The following is a 27763-nucleotide window of genomic DNA, read 5'->3' as shown; positions in this document are numbered from 1 at the left end:
TAAAAACGCTCGTCAGTAAGAGCCCTAATAGCATCTGCATCAGACAGTCGTGTCGCATCAATGCTGCGACACGATCCGACAATAGCATTACTTACCTTATTTCCATCGCATATAAAGTGAAGCCTGCGTTTTTGCGCATGTCGGAATAGTCCAAGGAGCCCTTAGACACTTGACAAAGGACTTGGGCTATTCTCCCAACTTGTCTACCTTACAAGCCTGAGTGCTTTTTTTTTTGGGACACGTTTGGTATGTACTAAATTTTACATTTTAATGACTTTGCAGTTATAGATTGTTGTGATTATATGCTTTATTAAACCATTTATTTGTCTGTACTAATGATGTGGTGTGTAACTTTTGTAGCTTGGAGTATTTTTTGGCTGTATTTGGGTAAGATCCTTGACTGCTGCACCCTTTGCTACATTTGTGTAAAAGGAGTACCCTCCATTAATTGACATTCGCTGCTACTTTTGGAAATTTATCTGCGAAACTTGCAGTTTTCTGGGGTTAACTTACTCTGGGACTTTGCTTAAAAAACAACCAAAAAAAACCCTCACCCTTAGACTTTTATAAAACTGTGCCACCCATCATCAAATGTTATAATGGAAGAGAAAGAATGCTTCCATGACTTTAATAAGTGAAAATGTTTTAAATAAAGCATCTCACAGACACGGCAGTGCCATGGATATACTGCACAAGAAAAGCTGCACAAATCAAACTTGAAATTCAAAATCATTCGGTATAAAACTGCTAAAATGCATACAACTTGCAAAATGTAGAATACCTTTAAATATATTACAAAATCACCCACATCAGCAGTGTACTCTAGAGCACTTCAAAGTAAAAATGGATATTGATACTATAAAAAATGCTTTTAGGCTCCTCAAGTTTACAAAAGTTCTTCTCTTCTTTATCAGTTCTTACTTTCCCCCAAAAACCAAAATACTCTTGACAAGAATAGAATGGTTCTGTTCCACCGGTGTGTAGTCCTTCTTCAGAACAATCGCACATTAAAAGTTCACGTGGTTTCGGATATTATTTATCTGCTTCACCATCTCTTGGATATGTTCTCCACTAGAGAAAAAGAAAATATATAAAGAGACAAGTACTGGATACGAGTACTTCCAAAATTGTTTAAGACAAAGAATTAAGTTTGCTCCATTTGATGCACTATGGCCTCCTCTCTACCTTTTACAGCTCCCTTGGAAACAAGCCTAAGGGGCTGTAGAATGGACCATGTGACCCAACTGTTCCAGGATCAATCAGCAGACATGTGACACCCTGCTGTTTGGATATTGGATTCAGCCAGATACCGAACTGCAGATTTTGGATATGCAAATTAAGGGTGGAAAGGGGAAAGCATTTTTTACTTCCTTGTTTTGGGACAAAAAGTCACTCTATTTCCCTCCCGCCAATAATTTGCATATGCAAATTAGGATTTTCTTTGGCCGGGCAGAAGGATTCGGCTGAATCGAATCCTGCTGAAAAAGGCTGAATCCCGAACCATATCCTGGATTCTGTGCATCCCTACAAATAATTCACCTTTTAAAATTTTATTCCTGAACAAGTGTATTTTTTTTTAGTTGTTATATTGGTGTGTAGGCAGCCATCTCAGGTCATTTTGCCTGGTCATGTGCTTTCGGAAAGTGGTCATGTGCTTTAGGATGGAACTGCTTTCTGGCAGGCTGTTTCTCCTACTCAGTGTAACTGATTTGTTGCAGTGTGACCTGGATTCTTAGATCTACCAGGCAGCTGTTATCTTGTGTTAGGCAACTGCTATCTGGTTACCTTCCCATTGTTCTCTTGTTAGGCTGCTGGGGGGAAAGGGAGGGGGGTGATATCACTCCAACTTGCAGTACAGCAGTAAATAGTGACTGAAGCTTATCAGAGCACAAGTCACATGACTGGGGCAGCTGGGAAACGGACAATATGTCTAGCCCCATGTCAGATTTCAAAATTAAATATAAAAAAAAATCTGTTTGCTCTTTCGAGAAACGGATTTCAGTGCAGAAATCTGCTGGAGAAGCACTATTAACTGATGCATTTTGAAGAAAAAAAATATATATATATTTCCCCATGACAGTATCCCTATAAAGGCAGCAGTTAGAATTGTTACAATAGTTGGTAATACTCCAGTTTCCCACTTTGCACATGCACTACTTCTGCTACTTTGCTCACAAAAAGTTATTTTATTGTTTAAACATTTTGAAAGTGCTAATCCTTTGGTCAAATGACATGAAGACTTTGATTGTACAACCCAAATAGCAGAAAGATAAAGTTAAAATACAGCCCTGGACAGTGGCCGTCAGTAACAAGATTTTACTGTGCAACAACTGGCTTTATAATCCCTTATTACCCCTTTAAGTAATGCAGCAACACAAGGGATACTAAAAAGAATGAGAATGTCAGTCAGATACTTACTGTTCCTTTAACACAGCCTTGATGTTTTTCTTTTGGTAATCACTGAGAGTAAGACTGGATTTCCGAGGGCTCTTTCCCTTTTCCATCTGTTTCTCCTGATAAGACATCTTTCTATTCACCTGATGTATGCAATAACAAAATAGGAGTAGTTATTTCTGGGAATACTACAGCTTTAGACTATGGGAACATGTGGAAGAATTCTTTGCATCTCTCATTCATTACACACAACGTCGAATTCAGCCTAGAAATGCTCAGGTCAAAAGACAACCCTTTAAGTGCCAGCAGAATTTGCATTATGGTTGCACGAAATGGCAGGCGTTTTTTAAACATTTTGTGCTCTCTCACTTTAGGGGCATTTTCTGAGGGGAAACCTTTACTTTATCTAGGAAAACTATACAGTACACTGTTTTTTGGGAGAACCTGAGCTTTTTAAATCTGAGTTTTCCTGTATTTCCTCCTCTACAAAGATTTATAGTGCTAAATATCAAGAAAAAATCATATTTTTCATAATATATTAATATTTACTACAAAAATATTTCATTTTACACATCCAAATGGTTTGGAAAGCCTCATGTCTCTCGAACGTGCCAATACCATATATGTATAGTTTTAGGGAGATTTAGGACTTCACAGCAAAAACTCCCGGCAGTATATTACTGAATTTTGAAAGCTCTGAGGCAGAAAACGGCATACTTTAGATTCCAAGGCCAAAAAATCCTAAAACAGTAGGTTTACCCCAGAAAACCATATATTTTTTGAGAAGTACACATTCTGCCGATTCCAAAATGGGTAACTATGTCTCTATACTTCCAAACATCAAAGCTTGTCTGAACGTAGCGGTTTTTATAAAAATGTATCAAAACTTTGAAAAATCACTTCAAAGGTTTTATTTTGCTGCTCCGCATATCCCACACTGTATTAGGTACCAAGAAAATGCACCCTAAATATGATTGCCAGGAGTCCACTGAACAGTTTGATCCTCATTGTTCATAGGTTTACCAAAGTATCTGGCATTTAGAGGCCCCAAAATGAAGTTAGCGCATACAAATAGTTCCGTGGGTAACTTCAGCTAATGAAAAATCAATACACTGTCTGCATTTTTTGTGGGGTAAAACAGAGAAATATATGTTTACCCCCCAAAACCATATATTTTTGGAGAGTACACATTCTACTGAATCTAAAATGGGTACCCCATGCCTTTCTGCTCCAAACTACTAAGTCGCAAGGCTTTCCCAAAATTGTCGGTTTTGGTGAAATATCTGAAAATTGCCTCAAAGCTTCAACTTCCCAGCACCATATCACCCATGTATCATTACGCACCAAGAAAAAGCACCCTAAATACGATTGCCAGGGTTCCTCCAAAGTATCTGGCATTTAGAGGCACCAAAATGAAGTTAGCGCATACAAATAGTCCTGTGGGTAACTTCAGCAACTGAAAAATCAACACATTGACTGCATTTTTTGTGGGGTAAAAACACAGAAATACATGTTTACACCCCAAACCCATACATTTTTGGAAAGTACACATTCTACCGAATCTAAAATGGGTACCCATGGCTTTCTGCTCCATACAACTGAGTGAAAATACCTGAAAATTGCCTCAAAGCTTCAACTTAACAGCATTGTATCGTCCATTTATCATTACCAGCATAAAGTATCCTAAATATGAATTCCAAGGGTCTACTAAACAGTTTGATGCCCAATATGCATAGATTTACCAAACTATGTGGCAGAGACCCCCAAATCCAAATAGTGCATATGAATTCTCACGTATGACACTCTGGCTACTACAATATAAACACACGGTATGTGTATTATGCGCCAAAAAACCCCATAACAGTATGAAAAACCTAGAAAACCATATATTTCCCAAAATACACATGCTGACGAATCTAAAGCAGGTAATTGCATCTTTCTACTGCAAACTATGAAACTGCAAAACTATGCTAAACATAAAGCTTTTTTATATTTTTTTAAATTTCACAATAGTCACAATACTTGCATTTTACCGTATTACATACCCTACATCATAACCAGCAAAAAGCATCCTAAATATGAACGCCAGGGGTCTACTAAACAGGTTGATGACCAATATGCATAGATTTACCAAACTATATTAAGACCCCAAAATGGATATATAGCAGAAACCATGCAATAACAACAAAACCTATAGATGTGTTCAGCGCACATGCTGGCTGTGCATCTCAATCACAAGTGTGTGAGCAATAAAACAAAAGTAAACAGACTGCAAAGATATATGTGCTTATATTGTTTCCATCATTTCTACCTGGTTAATGGAATTCCCCAGTTGCTGAAGCTGTTGGTTTGTTGCTTGCAGTTCTTTTTTCATGTCCCTTTCACTTTCCGATAAAACAGGGAGCTGAGTGTGGAAGCTACGCAGTATTCTTTTCAACCTGTTTCAGACAGAAAGCAACCCCCTTTGTTTAGGAATGCTTCTCTTTATCCATAACTTTTTCAAATATTACAATAAATCAATTTTGCAGTTTAGGAATCAAAACAGAGAATCTCCATGATGCAACTAAAAAGTAGCTAAAAGTAGCTGCTCTATTCCCACTTGCATTTCCAGTTTGCAGCAGAACACAAAAAAGCTGGAAAAATACTTTAATCTTATTCCACACAAAAATCCTAACAACATTAGTGCTTGGTACTTTTAAGAAGTTGTAAAAAAGAAGTTCACCAGTGATGCCTGCTGCACACATTCAACCAGCATTACTATACCACTGAACATGAACAAAAGAAAATCCGATAACTGCCAGAGGCGGAGAGACAGAGAATTGTAAGAAACTATGGACAATCTCAAGTCTAGAAGGACCAGTAACATCAAAAAATTAAATAGTTTTAAAGTAATAAAAATATAATGCAGTGTTGCCCTGCACTAGTGAAACTGGTGTATTTGCTTCAGAAAACACGACTATTGTTTATATAAATAATCTGCTGTGTAGCAATGGGGGCAGCCATTCAAAGGAGAAAAGGCTCAGGTTACACAGCAGATAGCAGATAAGCTCTGTAGAACATAATGTTATCTCTTATCCACTATTTAATCTATGCCATATAGCCTTTTTTCAATTTCCGCCATTGCTACTCAGCAGCTTGTTTATATGAACTATAGTAGTATTTATGAAGCAAACAGATCAGTTTTACCAGTGCAGAGCAACGGTACATGATATTTTTATTACTTTAAAACACTTATCTTTTGGTGTTAGGGCAGAGACGCATGCAAAGATTCGGGGAGATTTAGTCGCCCGGCAACAAATCGCCTCTTCTTTGGGCGACTAATCTCCCTGAAAAGCTTTCTTGCTGGCTAGAATCTAAATCGCCGGTGGGATAGCACTCGGATCGCTTAATTTTCCGAAGTCGCCTGAAGTTTCCTCTTGATTCAGTGGGCAGCAAGCTTTACAAAGCAGAAACTTCCCTTGCAAGGAATGCTCCAGGAGAACCCTCAACTCACTAATAATGAGACACCTTCAGCTTTGATTAATTTTGTACTGGTTTGAGTGAACAACAACCACAGCAGTCATGGAAAGTTAAGCTCAGCAAGTTTACAAGCATTTAAAAAGTATGTTTAGTGAAAGATATACTCAGTCATTCTATTGATGCGAGACTTAACATACAAACTGAGAACTTCACATACAGTATTTTCTTACATACCTGTTTATGAGATCTTCTTGTTTCTCTTTTGCCTCTTCAAACTTTTCTGCCAGGCGTTCAGCTGTCTCTGTCAGGCTTTTTCTTGAGTTATGCAAGAAAATAAACCATTAATACAGATGAAATTAAAGCTTACCTTGAAAAATGCTTTTGTACAAACTGTAAAAAAAAAAAAAAAAAATACAGGCATGGGACCTGTTATCCAGAATGTTCGGGACTTGGGGTTTTCCAGATAACTGATCTTTCCGTAATTCGGCTCTTTATACCTTAAATCTACTAAGAAATCCTGTAAACATTAATATAACCCAATAGGATGGTTATGCTTCCAGTAAGGATTAATTACATCTTAGTTGGGATCAAATACAAGGTACGGTTTTATAATTACAAAGAAAAAGGAAATCATTTATAAAAATGTGGGTTATCTGGATAAAATGGAGTCAATGGGAAATGGCCCTTCCGTAAGGAGCTTTCTGGATAATTGGTTTCCCCTACATACTTGAACTTCACTGGATTGAAATTTATCATGCAGAAGGCAAGCTGTAGATGCAAACCAGGCAAAAAAACAAACCCCTGAATAGGTAATTAGCAATTCATTTAGATGTGTGCTGATGTCAGGCAGTATGTATCCACATAAATGCTGACAGCAAACCCTTTTAAGTTTAGATTATATTATTCATAATAAACTGGTGCATAGATGTTTGCTCAATGAGGTGCTGACAACAAACTCCTTTTTATGTCTAAAATATATTATTATTTTTAACAACGTTTAATAGAGAGGTGCATAAATGTCTACACAACCTCACAAACTTCAGACTACACATAAAGGAATGGGATGACAACCCTCATTTTTGCATTGCTCAATGAGGTATACTTCAAACAATTTGACAACTTTAAGATCATTGTCATACACTTGTACGTGTTTCAGCATAGGGTGCATGAATTATTATAAGCATTACTATTTAATGGGATTATTGATGGGTTATTTAAAAAAAAAAAAAAAAAAAAAAAAAAAAGCTACATACCTTTCTTCTCTGCAATATCGTAGATCTTCTAGCTGCTTCTCTTTCTGAGCAATCAAGAGCTTCACTCTTATTAGAAAAAAAAAAATTAGAAAATAAATTAGTTTTTTCTCTCTCTAAGTTTGGTATAAAAAAAGTTAATGAGAAAAAAGAAAAGAAATTGTCATTATTAGTATAGAAGGAAAAAACAAGAAACCCAATACAAGATATATTACCGTCTCTGAATTTCCTCGTTGGCAAGGTCCTGTTTGAGAAGGTATTCTTCACGGAAAACCTGAGTAGCTCTACTTAGAAGCTGGAGACACTCCTCAGGTGGAGGAGAGGAATCTTTGCTTGAGGAGCTGCAAGATGGCAACATTTTGAGTGGTGTAAGTAAATGGTGTAGATGAAATTGCTGGGGATAGTAGCTGGAAAAAGAGCTTAATTAACTGAACAAACTAAGGATCCAAGAAGCCCAAAAGTTCATGTATGCCATGAAGCTCAAATATAGTAGAAATACTGGAAAGATGTATGTAGTCCATTTGTATGAATATGAACGTGAGGCATGAGCCAGCACCATGTGGCCCAGGCAAAGCCTTAACAGTCTGAAGTATCCTTATTTAAAAAAAAAATAATAAAATGCTGGTCTAGGTGCAGCTTCCTATACCACAACTGCTGCACATATCATGCAGCAGCGAGGTAACCGTGAAGGAGGATCATCTCAGTCTGCTCCAATCTGGCCTTCAAAACTGGGAGGTGGAATTGTTAAGATGCAGAACTTGAACATTGGGAAGTTCAGCCTTCTTGCTTAGGTGTTTGAGAAGTTCAAAAATGGAGGCTGCCTGGAAATACAACTGTTGGGGTCACATCTAATTTTTTCCTACTACTCACCAGCCAGGAATCTCAGTTCAGTGTAGTATACACAATTGTATTGTATACACAGTTTTGATATAGCAGCAATTTTCACCCCTTACCATGTATGATACACAAATTTTATGCGGAACAGACAGGCTGAAATTGTCAATAATGCACCCAAGCAACCCAAACTAGGCTCTTCAGGAACCCATTATTCATTTAAATCCTGAAGCGCTGCATTTGATATCATGGTTATGAACGGTCTGTTTTGGGGCAAACGTCAAAATATGGAAACCTACTGGTCTTGATGTAGTGTTAAAATGGACTCTCTCAAATCTTTAACAGAAGTACTAATCAAGTAGGCGATTAGGCTACATCACAGCTCATTCTACATGTCTGTCTGTCTGTCTGTCTGTCTGTCTGTCTGTCTGTCTGTCTGTCTGTCTGTCTGTCTGTCTGTCTGTCTGTCTGTCTGTCTGTCTGTCTGTCTGTCTGTCTGTCTGTCTGTCTGTCTGTCTGTCTGTCTGTCTGTCTGTCTGTCTGTCTGTCTGTCTGTCTGTCTGTCTGTCTGTCTGTCTGTCTGTCTGTCTGTCTGTCTGTCTGTCTGTCTGTCTATCTATCTATCTATCTATCTATCTATCTATATCTATATCTATATATATCTATATATATATATATCTATATATATCTAAAACTATATCTATATACACACACACAAATATATTTAAAATGATACCACTTGCTTTGCAAAAAAGGTACCTTGCTAACTCATAAATGAGCAATGTTTCACTTACTTCAACAACAATGGGTTTGCAGAGTTGCGTCTTAAAATGCCTCTGATGTGCTCTTCAAATGGCCCTTTCACATCTGCTAGGACATGTGGAAGGATCTCTGTGGAACTTTTGTCACTTTGAGAGCAGAGAAGAGGTGGAGAGGGAGGTCGAATGGTAGTTCTAAATAGGATAAAATATGAAAAGATTAATACAATATGAAATAAATAAATCTTGAACTATCCTTATATATGGAAATAAACTTTGGTATTAGCTGTTATAACGAAAACAAAGAAACACAAATGTAAATTGCAAGATTCTCACGTCTTCAAATGATTTTTGTGGACTCTATAGACAAAAAGAATTTGTGCATATTTTAGAACAAGTCTGCAATGTGCCCACAGCATGATGGATGGGTCCAAGTTAGTATAGAATTATGCAAAGTATTAGGTGTATTTTGTTATTTTATTAGGTGTATTTTATGTAATTTTAATCTGGTGTGATGGTGTGAACAGCTTTCATGCGCATACATACAAAGTGTGTTGAACAATATGCTCTGGTATCACAACTATAGTGCATACAAATTAAAGATGAAATATTTTCATTTAACGTCAAAAACAGGAAATTTTTCTTACTTACCGTAATTTCTGTTTCCTGGTCACCTTCCATGGCAGCATTCACAGAAAGGGTTAATCATCCCGAGGGGCCAACAGCCAGGATCCTCCCCTAAGCAGACTAGAACAATCAGCCCACCCTCTACTCACTGTCTTAGTTTATACAGTTTGTAATCTGGGTGGGAATTCCCTGGTGAATGCTGCCATGGAAGGTGACCAGGAAACAGAAATTACGGTACCTAAGTAAGAAATAATTTCCTGTTTTCCTTGTCATCCATGGCCAGCATTCACCGAACGGGAACCACCAAAGCTAAAAGGGAGGGACTCTCGCTTCCTGGGAACCAAGGACATCAAGTCTATAGAGTTTTATAAATGTATTGACGGACGACCATCTTGCAGCCCTGCAGATAGCTTCTGGCGATGCTTTGGCTTCCATCACCCAGGAACTCGCCAACGCCCTGGTAGAATGGGCATTAAGCCCCTGGGGAACCTTCCTGCCTCCTAGGTTACATGTTTTTGCAATTGCAGCCACAATCCAGGAACTCACTGTCTTCTTAGACAAAGGGTGGCTTTGTCAACATGTTCAAAGACAAAGGAGAGCATTTACAAATGTTAGGCCTTAGTCTCATAAGGGCACAAAAAAAAACATTGGACCAATGGATCTAGAGCCCATGAAAATATTAGCAATGAAATAGCTGAAACCTTCACCCTAAGAGTACTCATCTGAAGACCCTTCTCATAGCCTGAGAAAAGAAAGTTTATCAACATGGAGGCTGAGTACAGGGGTCCTGACCTCCTGTTATTTTAGATTGTACACATTTTTTCCCAGATTCTTTAGTATTGGGACGATGTAGAAATCTTCCTCGATTTAAGCAGGAAATCTACTATTTCTTCCTTAAAATTCAAACTTTTCAGCCTCCTCCTTTCAACCTCCAGGCCATCAAGGAAAGGTTGTCCTCCGTCTGGAATTGAAACATCCCTTGAGACAGCCAACCTGGGAACTTTGAAATGCTTTTGAGTTCCCCCAATGTTAACCTGTAAAGAAGTGGAAACCATGGTCTTCTTGGCCAAAATGGAACCACCACTATTGCGTCTGCCGTTCTTTCTTTTTTAGAACTTTCCATATGAGGGGAATTGGTGGAAACACAGATTAAATATCTCGACCAATCTTGTCTTAGACCGTCTGTTGCTACAGCTTCTTTGCATGGGTGTCTGGAGAAAAATTCTCAAACTTCCTGTTTTCCACAGATGCCATGGCATCTATCTCTGGAACTCCCCATGTATCTACTATATTTTGAAATAAATCTTTATGTAGACTCCATTCTCCTGGGTCTACTACGCTCAGACTCAAGAAATCTGCATTTTTGTTTTCTACACCTGGTAGATGAACTGCCGAAAGGTTTTTTATAGCCAACGCTATGCACACTGAAAGATGGGTTCGGTTTCCTCTTGCAATCTCAAACTTCTTGTGCCTACTTGCTTTTGCAGGTAAGCCACTGCTGTGGTGTTGTCGGAAAATATTTTTACATTCTTTCCTTTCAATGATCTATGAGAGTTAAAAGGGTTTTCCTTATTGCTCTCAATTCTAGGATATTTGCAGGCACATGTTTCTTTTCCCAGGAACCTTGAACCTTGAACTTCTCCTAGATGGGCGCCCCAGCCTATACCTGATGCGTTTGTCGTCACGACTGTCCATTCTGGTACCTCTACTTGAGTACCTCTTCCTAAACTGTCCTGAACGCACCACCACCAGCTTAACTTGTTCTTTTGATCTTGAGGCAGAACCAATTTTTTTTTCTTCCTTAACAGAAAATTTTGCAATGGCTTTGAATGCCACCTCTCCCATCTGACCACTTGAATCGTTGAGGACATCAGACCTAGGATCCTTAAACAGTGACGGACCGTCAGCACTTCCAGACTTCTGAACTCCTCTACCGCCTGAACAATCTTTCATTGCTTCTCGATAGGGAGACTCACTAAATTCATTTGTTTGAAATTTTGCACCCAGAAAAGTAAGGAACCTTGTTGGACGCAGATTGCTTTTCTCTTAGTTTATTATCCAACCATGGGATTGTAAGAATTCTAGAACCCTTATTGTGTGAGAGTTTGCCTCTTATGTTTTTGCCGTTACTAACATGTCGTCTAGATAGTGGAACACCGATATCCCCCTCTTTTCTTAATTCAGCTAAAAATGTGACCAGAATCTTTGTGAACACCCTCAAGGATTGTGACAGACCAAAGGGAAGATTATTGAAGCTAAAGATTCCATCTTGAACTTCCTCTTCTCCAGGAAGTTGTTTAGACTCTGCATATCTAATACTGGCCTCAACGTCCCTTGAAGCCTTTTTAACTAGGAATAGTATTGAGTAGAACCCCCTCCCCTCTTTCGTGAAGAGGAACCGTTTCAATTGCTTCTGATATGACCAACTGATCCATATACTCCTGGACCAGGCTTTCGATCTCTTCTGATCTTCTGAAAACAAACTAAAAAATGGTCCGCTCTTGGAACTTTTGCAAACTCTAAACAAAAACCTCTTTTCACTGTGTCACAGACCCAGAGATCAACATTTCTGGCCCAGATTTGAGTAAATATGGACAGCCTGCCCCCTACCCTCAAATGAGCCTAGACATCCTCATTTCTGCTGCGCTGCTGAGGTGGAAGAAGAGAAACCACTAGACCTCTTTTAATTGCCTCTTGGGTTTTGACGTCTCGCTTTCCACAATGATTGCCTATTGTATTCTCTTCAGGGTCCATATTGTCTGTAAGTCCTGAAGGATATCCTTTTCCTTTGTAAATGGTGTATCATATCTTCCTCTCTTTATTCTTCTCTTCTGAGGAAGGAAGACACTTTTTCCTCCAGAGACCTTTTTAATGATCGTATCCAATCTTTCTCCGAAAAGCATCCCTCCTTCAAACAGAAGCTGACACAAATTTGTCTTAGAAGTTGCACCTGCTGCCCACAGTTTAAGCCAAAGGGCTTGTCTTGCTGCCCACAGTGCCATTGACTTAGCTGTGAAATGCACCAGATCGATCGATGCCTCGGACATGATATCAGACAACATCTCTAATAACTTTGGTCTCTTCACATTAGAGGAAATTGCCTCCTCAACTTCAGACAGCCACACTTTCAAAGCCCTGGACACTGACGTGAGCGCTACTGCCGGGTCTGCAGGCTGCGCCAAAAGATTTAAGATTGAATTCAGTCTTCTTTTTCATGGGCTCTCTGAATACTGCTGCATCGTCAACCAGCAATGTGGTCTTTTTTGCTAGTCTAATGACTGCTGCATACACTTTAGGTAGCGAATCCCAACACTGAGTCATCTTCCTCAAAAGGATATTTCTTTAAGAATATTCCTGCAGTTTGGGGTCTTTTTTGTGTTTTCTTCCATTCTGCTGCAATTATTTCCTTTATTGAAGCATGTACTGGAAAACACATTGATCTCTTTCTCAAAGATGGAAACAGCTTATCAGCTAATGACATTTTAGAAGGTTCCACAGGGAAAGTGTCTGCCTTACTGCTTTTATCAGTGGCTCTATCACTTCTAGGTCGGAATTGGAATCTTCTTTAATTTCCCCTTTATCAGATACTAACAGAGACTGACCATCCGAAGTTTCTGACAACCCTCCTTGAGACTTCCGCCAAAGAATCTGTTTGTCTAGAATAGGCATGTTTTGGCCTCTTTTTTTGAAGTCGATGCTTCCTGGAAACACTGCACAACTGCCTGCTTAATGACTGCTGCCAAAGACTCAGCAAAGGCTTGATTCCCCCGAGAAGATGACGCTCCCAAGTCTTCTAGTACTGGTACAACTGTATTGGTTTTTTCAGGCTTCTTATCCTTAAGCCATGACCATCCATCAGCTTGACAGGATAAAAAAAAAAAAAAAAAAAAAAAAAAGAGTGAGTCGAGGGTGGGCTGATGGTTTTATTCTGCTTGGGGGAGGATCCTGTCTGTCGGCCAGTTGGGAGGATTAACCCATTCGGTGAATGCTGGCCATGGGTGACGAGGAAAAACACACACTAACACAAGATTATGTTTTGCCATTAAGCCATTTTTTTTTTAACACTGCACCTGTTTGGAGAAATGTACACAAAGCTCTCAATTCTGCCTTATATCTGTTCTTCAGACAAAAACAGTGTTTCTTTGTACTTTTCTATGAAGGTAAACCACAATATAAAATACACACAAACAAGTTCTTTTGTTTTATTTGCAAAAAAATTTAATTAATACCATATCTACATCAAAATGAATTTAAACAGTTTCATTCTCATTATGTTTCATATACTTACAGCAATGGCCTCACAATGCACTCAAAGTCACATGTAATGCAGATCATAGAAGTGCCAAGGAAAAGATCAGAGATTATCCAAAAACCTTGAATAGGAGAGGGAAGCCTACAGTAACAAACAGAATATAGAGAAAATAAGAACCTGGATATTAAACACAAATTATTTTTAACCACACTACAAGCCGAGTGTGCTTAACAAGAATTGTTTACATTTTTTAGATCATTGAAAATGTTCTTGCCTTGTGTAAGGCTTTCAAAGGGCAACTTAAGTCCTAAATCATTATATGCCTATAGGTTAAATCTGTATCATAGGACTGCTGCTTGAAACCATATTATCTAAAAACACTGCAATACATCCATTTACTGCCTCCTACTATATCCATATGCTCTCTTGTTTTTCAAATACAAAAAGTTAAAATCAAAAGTGTGCACTAGGCAGTTGCACACAATTACAGTTTGACACTAACAAAGAGCCTCCAAGACATAAGAACTACACAAGTGGGGGTGTCAGAACTTTCCTTTGTTGTTTCACAGTGTTTTTACTGGTAAAGCAGCCCTATGATACCTATTCAGTCTACATAAAATGTACGAACAACCCAATAATAAATGCCTGTGATCAGCTAAACCGAAGTACTATTTCAAAGCAATTCACAAAGCAGTGTTTTATAAGCAGAATCAATGCCAAGTGGCTCATCTACTAGACTGCCACCAATAGAAATAAAGGCAATGAGCAAAGCATAAATACAAAAGTACTACATCATCTCAACTGTAATGATTAGATAAGTATCTCCCAGAAATAGAAGGCACCTTATTTTATTAAGTTTAAATATAATTAAAAGTTACACAACATGCTCTATTAGCACAAGAACAATATTTCCTGAATATGTTTCCTTATAAAGAAAGACAAACAACAATCACCTGCACCGTAGAGGCTTGGTACATAGGATGTGTTCCACAAGGCACTTTTGCTCAGCTGCAAGTTCTTGTAAACTATCTTTATCTTCTTCACCTTTAACACACATACATCACAAAAAACTTCAGCAAAAGAAAGCTTGAGCTGTAGAATGCTATATTCCAGGCATTTGAATCATGAGAAAAGCATACCTGAGCTGAGAAACTTTTCTAACTTGTTAAACCATGTCAGTCCCACACTGTGAACACCAGCCACATGAGTGCAGTGGTATCGGGATGGGCAGATAGGATCTAAAATAAAAAAAAAATACAAAATAAGATATTGGTATGTTGAGAAAGCTATCTGCATTATCTGCACCAATCAGTTGCAACAACCTTTGACAGTCCACTAAGAAAACGTATTTCAAAATCTAAAGGAACATTCTAGTAAAGTATTTTTGGCTGAAATAACAGACGAAAGTTCCATTTTGCTTTGCAGCTTATTTGTGTGTGGTTTGAAATCAAATCATTCATGAAGTCTGCAGTTCAACTCCATGAGTTGTTTCATTTAAAATTCACTGTAGTAATTTACAGAAATATTTATGGACCGAACTGCAGTCACCCACTGGAAACATTTGGCACATTAGGAAAGCAAAATATGACAAATGAAAAAAAACGTAGGATTATTTGCTTTAATTTACCTTATCCTGAGTAAGCTGGAAGAGTCACGAAGAGTAAAAAAATAGTAGAATTTACAAAGTCTAATCTTTAGCAGGTCATTTCTATTTACCTCTGTGAAGTTTAATAGGACATGCAAAATCAAGCTCCAGAGATTCTTCTTCTTCTGTCGCAAATTTCAAAGCAAGCTCCAGTTCAACACATTCAAAAACATACAGTGAGGGAATCAAGTCACAGCTGGAATTCCAAGACTTGTTTGACTGGATAAAATACAAATCATAATGCTCCGTTGTACACAATATTATTACACTGACAATTCAAAAAGAAAAGCATTGCAAAGGCATAGATGACCGAAGGTCAATAATGGCTGTTGCTTTACTTACTGTCTGCTCATCATCTTCCTCGCCTTCCAGCACCACACAGTGATATAGTAATCCTGATTCAGTGGCAATAACTATTATGTTTGGAACACATGGTAAGCAGAGCAGAGCGCAGGCATCATAGCCATAATTATCTTCTGCAGCAGGGTACATTGGAAGTGGCCCTAGAAGTTTACCCACAGTGATGTTGCTAAAACAAAACAAAAAAAAAAAAACAAGCCATTTAAAATTCAATGAATAATTTTTAATGTGCTTTGTGGTGGATTTTTTGCTTAATTTTTTCCCAAATAAATTAATTTCCTTAAGATACAGTGTTATTGTATTGTATTATCCATTTTAGCATTTTAATTTGTAACATCTTACCTTTTCTGCAGATCAATGTACATTAGGTAGGTTTCTCCGGTTTCATACAAGATATAAAGAGGATAAGCCACTGTATCTTCCTTGCTATGTTGTCCAAAACCTTTAGGAAGGACTGCCAGTGGGCCAAAATCACAAGCGACTGCAGTCTCACCAAGGGAGGCTTTATAGGATCGTCTGGAATCACACGATAAAACAAAACATTTTACACTTCCATAGATCACAAGCTGCCGTTGAGCTTCAAGTCCTAGAACACCCCCCCCCCAACAATATATCTGCATCTCTACAGGCAGCTGCAAGGGTCAAAACAAGGTGGTCAGTGGACCAAGCATGAGAATACCTGCTGACCCCTTCTATTTTCAGATTCTTCAGGATATCTAGAATAACTTCCAGAAATAGAAAAAAAATTACAGCAGTGCCAATGGACTAAAAGGTGCTTAAAGGAAAACTATACCCCCCCCCCCAAACAATGTAGGTCTCTATAAAAAGATATTGTATAAAACAGCTCATATGTAAAACCCTGCTTCATGTAAACAAACCATTTTCATAATAATATACTTTTCTAGTAGTATTTGCCATTGGGTAATCATAAATAGAAAACACCCCCTGTGATCATACGATTCACTGTGCACAAACATACCAAACAAACTAATACTTCTTAGATCACATGAGCCAATAGAGTTCTGTCTTTTGCTTCAACACTTCTTCATGTTACAGTTAGGGGATTATCTACTAAACCCCAAATGCAAAAATCCCCAAAAAAATTTGATTTTTTTTTTTGTTTTATAAAATCTGACTTTTAGTTGAGTTGCATATAAGTCAATGGGAGAAGTCCCAATGATTTTTTGGGAGGCGTTTGTAGCAGAAAATATGGAGATAAATTCGGACTTTGATAAATAACCACCCTAGAGTTGTAGTATTTCTGGTCAGGTGATCTGAGGCAGCACACATGCCATCACGAAATGGGGGTTCAAGGCATGAGATGTAAAAATGCAATATTTACTTAAGTATATATTCCAGATAGGTAAGATTCTTTAATATGCCACTTAATATGATATAAACTATCTGTTGCTTAACTATACATTTTGAGGGTATAGTTTTCTGCTTCAGGAACTACAAGGTTCCTAAGAAAGGTCCTTCTGCACTGTCCATTGTGTCATTACATCAACTTCGAACGGTCCAACAATATCCTGAAGGATTCAATAGCCATTCTACTGCAACCACACAGCACTTGAATCACCTCCCAAATCAGAATCTAGAGGATACCGATGGCCAAATTCATGACTGCTGTCAATCTGCAAATTGCTTTACTGTAGACGGCTTAAGAAGTAGGTTAGTAATGCTCATGTGCTATTTGGCACCCACTTTTGTAATGTGTACATGCGATTTGCAACCTTGGACTGCTTTATTTCTCTTTTCTTTTCTGGATAATTTTATTCTTAATAAAAATTTTAAGTTACAAAAAAAAAAAAAGAAGTAGGTTAGAAATGTTGTACATTATGTTTTGGGCTTCTATACCAGCCCAGGAAAACCATAGCCCTTTAGCAGTTAAGAGATACGTCTCTGAAGATGCCCCAGTATTTCCCCATCTTCTTTTCTGCTGATTCACTGCACATGCTCTGTGCAGAATATAAATAGAATATAAATGTCACAATATAAGGCTGATTAGTAATTAATACATGTCAGCACAGAAACCAGTGCAATTAGCATCATAATTGAATAATAAGCCTTGTAGCATCAGATTATATTACAGGCCAACTTCATTTTCTGCTTGATAAGTTGTGACAACCCCTAAGCTTAGCTTCTCAACAGCTGCTCAGAGCCCACTGAGCATGTGACAGACATTTTCCAAGATAGTGACCCCCTGTGACAAGTTTGAAGTCCTGGATCATTGCTGCTATTGAAAAGCTGAAACTTTAGGCAGAAGCAATAAGTTCAGTATGTAAAATATGGCATTTTTAGCCCTATTAATTTTTAGGGTTTAGTTCTACTTTAAATTGCGGCCCTGCACATAGGATAGCCAATTAGTACAAAACCAAAAACAGTGTTATTATGCATACCCATTATGGGGCAGTGTGGTTTCCTCTTCAGCACTGGAGAGGGAGATAACTTTAACAGGTGTAAAAAGATCCTGAAGATTATATAATCTAAAAAAAAAATAAAAATGTTAATATTTGCAAATATACAATACAAAAAGAGATATAAATGGTTACCTGATTTAGAAAATGCTGGATACATTACATTAAAATGACTGGATATCCAGATTGCACTTTTTGCATGTTTATTACAGTCTTGATTTTTTTTTTTAAGCCAAGGAATGGTTATACCCTTAATCTTGCACAATCTATACACTTTTACTAAACATAAGCACATTAAATAGGACTTCTGTTGTAAATGTATACTGCCTATTAATAAACCCCAGGCAGGTGCAGTTTTCAGTGAACAACAGCACCAGCCCAAGGTCTCAGGTAAGCAATAATATCTGGGTGGGGTGCCTACCAGTGATTATATCTTTTTTTCTGCTCTAAGAAAAAGAAATAATAAAAAACGGTTTGTAAAAACGAATTAGTGTGAATTTACTACAATATGAATGCTTTTTTTTGTGAAAGCATAGTATTCCTAAAACCAAAAAAACAACATTTTATATGGTATAATAATAATAATAATAATAATAATAATAATAATAATAATAATAATAAACCTTAATATGTTGTCCGATGTCAGCAAAATTAAATGAGGTTCCTGTGTCTCACTTGGGTACCAGATAGCCTGCTTCAGTAATAAAGAGGTAGAGCTAGTGAAAATTCTTTCAGCAATGGGGATAGTCCTATTGGGGGGGAAAATAAATAAGTGAACAAGTGTGCAGTCTGATATGAAGATCATTAGACTTAAGTGTTGATTGAAACTTTTATGTAACTTAGTATAAATTTGCCCTGGTGCAAAAACCTCTATCATCCAGACATCTGCTATTGTTCAGAACTCAGCACAAAGACAGATACAGTGGTGTGAAAAACTATTTGCCCCCTTCCTGATTTCTTATTCTTTTGCATGTTTGTCACACAAAATGTTTCTGATCATCAAACACATTTAACTATTAGTCAAAGATAACACAAGTAAACACAAAATGCAGTTTTTAAATGAGGGTTTTTATTATTTAGGGAGAAAAGAAATCCAAACCTGTGTGAAAAAGTAATTGCCCCCTGAACCTAATAACTGGTTGGGCCACCCTTAGCAGCAATAACTGCAATCAAGCGTTTGCGATAACTTGCAACGAGTCTTTTACAGCGCTCTGGAGGAATTTTGGCCCACTCATCTTTGCAGAATTGTTGTAATTCAGCTTTATTTGAGGGTTTTCTAGCATGAACCGCCTTTTTAAGGTCATGCCACAACATCTCAATAGGAATCAGGTCAGGACTTTGACTAGGCCACTCCAAAGTCTTCATTTTGTTTTTCTTCAGCCATTCAGAGGTGGATTTGCTGGTGTGTTTTGGGTCATTGTCCTGCTGCAGCACCCAAGATCGCTTCAGCTTGAGTTGACGAACAGATGGCCGGACATTCTCCTTCAGGATTTTTTGGTAGACAGTAGAATTCATGGTTCCATCTATCACAGCAAGTCTTCCAGGTCCTGAAGCAGCAAAACAACCCCAGACCATCACACTACCACCACCATATTTTACTGTTGGTATGATGTTCTTTTTCTGAAATGCTGTGTTACTTTTACGCCAGATGTAACGGGACGCGCACCTTCCAAAAAGTTCAACTTTTGTCTCGTCAGTCCACAAGGTATTTTCCCAAAAGTCTTGGCAATCATGGAGATGTTTTTTAGCAAAATTGAGATGAGCCTTAATGTTCTTTTTGCTTAAAAGTGGTTTGCGCCTTGGAAATCTGCCATGCAGGCCGTTTTTGCCCAGTCTCTTTCTTATGGTGGAGTCGTGAACACTGACCTTAATTGAGGCAAGTGAGGCCTGCAGTTCTTTAGATGTTGTCCTGGGGTCTTTTGTGGCCTCTCGGATGAGTTGTCTCTGCGCTCTTGGGGTAATTTTGGTCGGCCGGCCACTCCTGGGAAGGTTCACCACTGTTCCATGTTTTTGCCATTTGTGGATAATGGCTCTCACTGTGGTTCGCTGGAGTCCCAAAGCTTTAGAAATGGCTTTATAACCTTTGAAATTGAACTCAGGTGTGATAAACCACAGTTGAGTTATTTTTTAACAAGGGGGGCAATCACTTTTTCACACAGGCCCATGTAGATTTGGAGTTTTTTTTTCTCCCTTAATAACGTAAACCTTCATTTAAAAACTGCATTTTGTGTTCAATTATGTTATTTAACTAATAGTTAACGGTTTTTGATGAGCAGAAACATTTAAGTGTGACAAACATGCAAAAGAATAAGAAATCAGGAAGTGGGCAAATAGTTTTTCACACCACTGTATGTAGTTCTTGATTTAGTTGGTTGGACAGCTACTAAAATAGGCACCAAATACTGTGCAATAATCTAGAAAGTACATCAATTAAATTACTTCACTAACTATGCAATAATTTAAAAAAATAAAATAAGACCATTAAAAAAAGTGATGTGTTGACATCAAAAACAATTCTTGCTGCAGCTGGTCAGGAAAGCTTGCTCTACAAGAAAAAACTTGCACTACAAGTGTGTTGTAACATTGGAGAAGTGTAATTTAACAACGTTTAGCTATTTTTTATCCAAATATATACCAGCTCTGCACAATAACCCCAAATATAGTACTGTACACACAGTTGCCTGCTCACTATGCCTGGGTGTTAGTGTAACACTTAAAGGAGTCACAGGGCATAATGCAAGTAGTACCAACAGGACAGGGAAATTCATGTCTGGTGAATACCAAATCTGAAAGGTACAAATGGGGGGCCTAATACACACAGCAGGGGGACAAAGGACAACAGGAATCAAATACAGGTATTTTCATCAAAGAATTAAACCCTACATGTATTCTACAGAAAAATGATCAGCAGTCACAGGACTTAAATTCAAAAATAATTTCTTTCATAAAAGGTAAGGACTAAAGTTTCGGCCTACCCCAAGGCCTTTCTCATTGTACCAAATTAACTGTGAACGTGCCTTAAATCTATGCACTGGCGGGAAAAACAGCGGAAGTAATGTGATATATCAATTATTAAACAGGTAACTTACAATTAAGATATCACTATAACTTATGTTCTTCATACCATCCATGTAATTTAAGTGCCCACGCCGATTGATACAATATAAAACTTTAAACTATTCAACTATGGTTATACACAAAATAGCAATCATTACAAACAGAAACAAATTAAAAAGAAGACACAAATTAAATGTCTTTTTCAATGTTGCCATTGTATCAATCTTTGAGTAAAGTTATAGGGTCTGTCTTAGGGAGGTGTACATTTCAATCATTAAATATATTACTTGTTGTACTATACTTTATTGTTACTAAGTCTTCTACTTTCACTACCGTCAACAACCTGTCTCATGCAATGGCAACCACATATACATACAGACATAATGGAGTTCTGCAACATTAAAATGTATTTAAGTATAGATTAGGACATTTACCTGCAGTTCACTGTCTTTTCACCGCCTTCAAACTCAGATTTCTTTCCCCAGCGTTTAGGAATCTCCAGCACCATCACTCCTTTACTTCCAACAAGAGCAACATGGTGTTGAGTGGGACTTAGCAACACCTCATTAACGTCGAAAAGTGGAGGATTTGTGCAAAGCAGTTTCTATTAAAAAAAAAAAAAGAAAGAAATGAAAAAGAAGCAACTTCTCCAAGGCCAGTATACTTTTTTAGGAAAAAATGCAACGCTGTGCAATCATTTTTTTTAGCTTTTACGGCAGTCCCATGGCAGACTCATGCATGCATAGCATAATAAACGCATGGAAATTTACTCTACTCCACATGCTCAAGTCTAAGTTTACCCTAGGGACAGGTGAAAAATTGCTTCAAGTGTAGGGTGTCTAACGTATTGGCACCCAATGTTCCCTTGTAATCTGTATGCTCATGCACACACATTTTAAGAGGAGCGCACACAACAAATTGTGGACTCTCCTGAACACTATCATGCACGGTCAATCTGCAATAAACTAACAGCAGTCCATGACCTCTTTATAGCTAAATCCCTTCACCTTCTTGCAATCACTGAAACATGGCTCTCCCCCTCAGACACTGCTTCACCTGCTGCCCTCTGCTATGGAGGCTTCTCACTTAGTCACACTCCTAGACCGGATGGCCATCATGGCGGTGGGGTGGGATTTCTTCTCTCCCTCAAATGTAGGTTTCAAAATCTAACTACACCGACTTCTCTCTCCTTCACTTCTTTTGAAGTCCACAGCGTGTTGCTGTCATATATCGCCCCCCTGGTCCCTACTCCACCTTCTTGGATCACTTTGCTGCCTGGCTTCCATACTTTCTCTCCAGTGAGACACCTGCTCTCATTTTAGGGGACTTCAGCATCCCCATTGACAACTCTGCTTCTGCTGCCACCTCTAAACTTCTCTAACAGCTTCTTTTGATCTCTCTCAGTGGACCGACTCACCTACCCACATCGAGGGTCGTGTTCTCAACCTTATATTCTGCCACTCATGCTGCCCATCCAACTTAATTAACTCTCCCTACCCTCTGTCTGACCATCATCTACTCTCCTTTCAGATACTGCTTTCATCTGCACCTTCACAACCATCTCTCTCTACCCACACGTACAGAAACCTTAATGCCTTTAAACCACAACAATTATCAACAGTATCAGCACAATCCATATCTCATATTAATACTCCCTCCTGTCCCAATATGGCAGCTTCTCTCTACAACGAAGCCCTTTTAACAGCACCTGACTCCCTTGCACCTTCTACCACCCGTCACAGCCGGCCAGCTAAACCCCAACCCTGGCACACTAGTGTAACACGGAACCTCAGAAGATGTAGTAGATCAGCTGAGCGACGGAGAAAGTCACGAACTGATCCTGACTTCATCCACTTCAAATTCATGCTCTCCTGCTATAACCGAGCTCTATCATTAGCCAAAGAACAATACTTCTCTTATCTAATATCTATTATGTCCTCCAAACCACAGCAGCTGTTTGCCACATTTAACTCACTCCTATGCCCCCCTCCACCTATTAATGTTACCGCCCAAGACCTTGCTCATTTCTTTAATGAAAAAAATCGCTCTCATTAGGCTGAGCATACCGTCCGACAACAATCTCAGACCAACGTGCAGTCCACTCACATCTATTTGCACTCCTTCACCCCTGCAACTCTAGATGAAGTTAGCAAACTTCTAGCCTGCTCAAAACCCACCACCTGCTCCCTTGACCCCATACCCTCTCGCCTTCTCCACCCAATCTCTGATACACTCTCTCCTGCACTTACCCACCTATTTAATCTTTCACTCTCTACTGGTACCTTTCCATCATTATACAAACAAGCACAAATCACTCCTATCCTCAAAAAACCTTCCCTTGATCCCAGCTCTCCTACTATCGACCGGTCTCCCTTCTTCCATTCGCATCCAAATTACTAGAAAGGCTTGTTTACAAACGCCTGATCCAGCATCTCACTCACAACTCCCTCCTCGACCCCTTGCAATCTGGCTTCCGCCCATCACACTCGACTGAAACTGCACTCACCAAAGTAACCAATGATCTTCTATTGGCTAAGTCTAAAGGTCACTATTCCATTCTCATCCTTCTAGATCTCTCTGCAGCCTTTGACACAGTTGACCACACACTCCTCTTTGACATTCTACACTCAGCTGGCATTTGGGACACTGCTCTTTCATGGTTTACATCTTATCTGTCTGACCGTTCCTTTAAAGTTTCCTTCTCTAACTCTACTTCTACTACTTTCCCACTCTCTGTTGGAGTTCCTCAAGGCTCTGTTCTTGGCCCCCTGCTGTTCTCGCTCTATACAACTTCACTAGGAAAACTCATTGTCATTTGGACTTCAGTATCACCTTTATGCTGATAACACCCAACTCTACTTGTCTACTCCTGATCTTTCTAATTCTGTCCTTTCCCAAGTCACAGACTGTCTATCTGCTGTCTCCTCCTGGATGTCACAGCGCCACCTGAAACTGAACCTTTCTAAAACAGAACTCATATTTCCTCCAAGATCTTCCCCTGTCCCTCAGATATCACTCATTGTAAACAACACCACCTTTCATTCCACCACACAGGCACGCTGCCTAGGAGTTATCCTAGACTCGCATCTGTCTTTTTCACCACACATTCAAACACTTGCAAAATCTTGCCGTATTCAACTGCGCAACATTGCTCGAATACGGCCCTATCTCAGTTCAGAATCAACTAAAACACTGATTCAGTCTCTCATCATCTCCCGCCTTGATTACTGCAATTTACTCCTCACAGGTATTCCAACAAGTCACCTTTCACAACTCCAATCTGTTCTAAACGCGGCCGCTAGACTCATTCATCTAGCTCGCCGCTCAACATCAGCTGCTCCCATATGCATGTCCCTTCACTGGCTCCCAATCTCTTCTAGAATCAAATTCAAATTACTTACACTCACATTCAAGGCCCTTAATAATGAAACCCCTCCCTATATTTCATCTCTAATCTCCAAATACACTCCTTCACGAAACCTACGCTCTGCTTCTGATCTTCGCCTCACTTCTCCTCTGGTCACTTCTGCCCATTCTCGTCTACAAGACTTCTCTCGGGCTTCTGCTTTTCTCTGGAACTCTCTGCCACAAGCTGTCAGACTTTCTCCTTCTTTCCAAACTTTCAAGCGCTCCTTAAAGACCCATCTGTTTAAACAGACTTATTTGATGTACCTTAATTAATCATAGCTGTATCAAAAATGACAAAATGTTTATATAATCCTAATGTCTCAATTGTACCCTAACCTTTTAGTTCGTAAACTCTAATCTCTAGGTCCTTCTAACCCTATTGTACTCGGTAATCCTTGTTTGTTATCCACCATTTATTCCCTGTTTGCTATAACTGCAGTAAAGCACTGCGTATCTTGACAGCGCTATATAAATAAATGATGATGATGAACACTAGTTTAAAATTTGCACACCAAAGGGCCTTTTTAAAATGGTTGTTGACCTTTGAATTAACTTTTATTATGATGTAGAGAGTGATATTCTGAGACAATTAGCAATTGGTTTTCATTTTTTATTATTTGTGGTTTGAGTGATCTAGCTTTTATTCAGCAGCTCTCCGGTTTGCAATTTCAGCAAGCTGGTTGCTAGCAGATAGCGAGTGTCTAGCGTTGCCCACCCCCTGGGTTTTGCCCTAAATGACAACAAACCATCAGAAAGAGGATACTTGTAGGAGGGTCCAAACCCTCCTTCTGATAACTGAGGCCCAACTACTACAACAACGTGTAGCTGCTGTAACTACAACTCACAAACATAGCCAAGCAGAAGTGGTGATGGCAGTAGTAGTTGAGCAATAAGTAAAAGGAGGCAGCAGGACAGACATCAATCAGTATACAGCTGTCATGGCTGTGTGTGTGTGTGTATATATATATATATATATATATATATATATATATATATATATATATATATATATATATATATATATATATAGGAATGATAGCACAGCCGTGTTACTACCTGCTCTCCGCTGCTGCTGCCTGTGCTCTCCACACTTAGGCTCCTCAGTGTGACAGTATGAAAGGCGCACTCCTCCGCGTCCCACACCAACAGATCCCCATCCAGGACGCACAGCAAGTTCCTCAATTGCTTATCTTTACTTGCTCGCCGTTCTCCCTGCTCCCTAAGTTCTTCGACATCCCTCAGCCGTTCTTTTAAACTGGAGAAGAGCGCATGTTCACTGAGCGCGCTCTGCCAGTGTTCCCCCGCCGCCATCTTTTACTTCCACATCAAAACCCCCGCACTGCCTAATGCTACGGACGTTGCGGAACGTGACCAATCAGCAGGGCCTGCCGGCTTCACACACGCCCATGTCTATCAGCAGCACGTGATATGCGCTCTACAGTAACCGCCCATAGGTGTTTCCAGGCGGCCCTGTCCCCGGTCTGTAGTGTAGATCTAAATCTTAGAAGACTTCAGAGAGTTGCATGGATTCTAGTTGAATATGAGAGTGCTGTGTGTTACTGTATTAGTGGAATGTTTTTGTCACATTTTCAGATGTTTTCTCATCAGGGCCGCCCTAACCTGTCACAGCCATAACTGGACTGAGAAGAAAAATATACTTTGGGGTGTTTTGAGGTTCTTAATTTGCCTTTGCATCAATTTGGGGTCCCCCCCATACAGAACCATTTTTGGGATTTGCTCAGCATCAGCCTACAATTGACATTGGCAAATAGCTTTTATAAATAAAAAAGAATTCGAGAAGATGATTAGCAAAGGTCAGTTACTCTTTAATGTAGCCTGAGAAAATGCAGCTTTGGCGCTTTAACGAACCCTGTGTATCAGATCTGTCACTTGTTAATGTAGCCTGAGGAAAATGCAACCAACGCCTTTGTGTTCCACAGTCGGGTACCAAACAGGCCTGGAACTAGGGACCGGAAACTATTTGCCACATGATCCAAAGAGCAGACAGGCCTTGGGCATGGGGGAGTGATTTTGCCCAATCGAAAGTAGAAGTCTTTGAATGCAGCGGGAAGAACATGGCACCAATGACCCGGCAAGGTGGGGGTGAAGGTAGCCTGCTTTCAATGGAAGGAGAGGCAAGCTGTCTGACCTTAGGTCTGTTGCTGGGATTGCCAAGCCGTCCATCCCAAAAGCCTCCCTTAGTTGGGTATCCAGGCAGAGAATTAACTCTGTTAAATGGAAGATGGCTTGCAGGCACTTCCTGCCAATGTAAAGGTACTAGGGATGCACCGAATCCAGGATTGGGTTCGGGATTCGGCCGAATCCTTCTGCCCTGCCGAATCCTAATTTGCATATGCAAATGAGGGACAGGGAGGGAAATCTCATGACTTTTTGTCACAAAATAAGGAAGTAAAAAATGTTTCCTCCTTCCCATCCCTAATTTGCATATGCAAATTAGGATTCGCTTCGGTATTTGGCCAAATCTTTCTTGAAGGATTCGGGGGTTCGGCAGAATCCAAAATAGTGGATTCGATGCATCCCTAAAAGGTATGCAGGAACATTTGATTGTTGTGGTCGTCAGGAACCTCCCCGGGCAGGAATAGACTCTTTTTGGCTTTTTTTCACCCTTAGTACACAACGCTTTCCTCATTAAGAAATGTACCAAAGTCAAGTGCGGAAGGATCCAAGACAAGCCCAAAAAGGGCAGTGGCTTTAGCCAGACCATTGCAGAGCCTAAACCTGCCCGGTGAAGTTCCGGACATCAAAAAAGCAGTGTCGGCAGGCTAAGGTAGGGGTGAAGGTAGCCTGTCTGTGATGGAAGGAGGGGCAAGCTGTTTGCCCCTAGGTCAGTTGATGGGATTGCCAAGGTGGGGGGAAAGGAGACTCTGATGGAAGGAGGGGCCTTGGTGAAAAACAACATGGCGGTTGGCAGCTTCCTTTGTTGAAGGGCTATCTCGATAAACTTTTTTGGCTGCCCTTTTTCTTACAGGGGTTGCCTGTAAGAACCCCCACAGCCCTTTTTGAGGTGTGCCTTGCATCTGTTCACAGTTGACCTTGGTAAATATATATTGGACATAAAACTATTCAGAGGATCCCAGGCTTTCATATTTTCTGGTGATTTATCTTGATACTTAATAATATGTGGGAAATAAGATGCTGCAGGGTGGAAGTTTTGAGGTGTTCTTTGGCAATGTCACCAAAATTGTCAAATTTAGGAAAGGTTTTCTTTGGAGAATGTTCTTTTCTCAACCTTTGCCCACCCCAAAATAATGTAAATGTGTTGAATTTGCAGTGTCTGGAAT

General features: G+C 39.3%; 1 protein-coding gene across 1 annotated transcript; it reads right to left on the bottom strand.

The window, feature by feature from the left end:
• Window positions 1-597: 597 nt before the first annotated feature.
• nup88.L (nucleoporin 88kDa L homeolog) lies at window positions 598-25838 on the bottom strand. The gene is given in 17 exon segments (NM_001090934.1): window positions 598-1071; window positions 2419-2537; window positions 4706-4832; window positions 6088-6168; window positions 7107-7172; window positions 7319-7444; window positions 8732-8890; window positions 13611-13715; window positions 14528-14618; window positions 14714-14812; window positions 15291-15438; window positions 15562-15748; window positions 15922-16095; window positions 17979-18065; window positions 18620-18745; window positions 21488-21657; window positions 25518-25838. Coding segments are annotated over 17 exon segments (2184 nt in total). The 5' UTR covers window positions 25773-25838; the 3' UTR covers window positions 598-1007.
• Between the last annotated feature and the right edge of the window lie 1925 nt (window positions 25839-27763).

This window comes from Xenopus laevis, chromosome 2L (assembly GCF_017654675.1).
Source record: "Xenopus laevis strain J_2021 chromosome 2L, Xenopus_laevis_v10.1, whole genome shotgun sequence".
Lineage (NCBI taxonomy): Eukaryota > Metazoa > Chordata > Amphibia > Anura > Pipidae > Xenopus > Xenopus laevis.
Note: the sequence above shows the minus strand (reverse complement) of the source record. Positions and strands in the feature narration are given on the sequence as shown.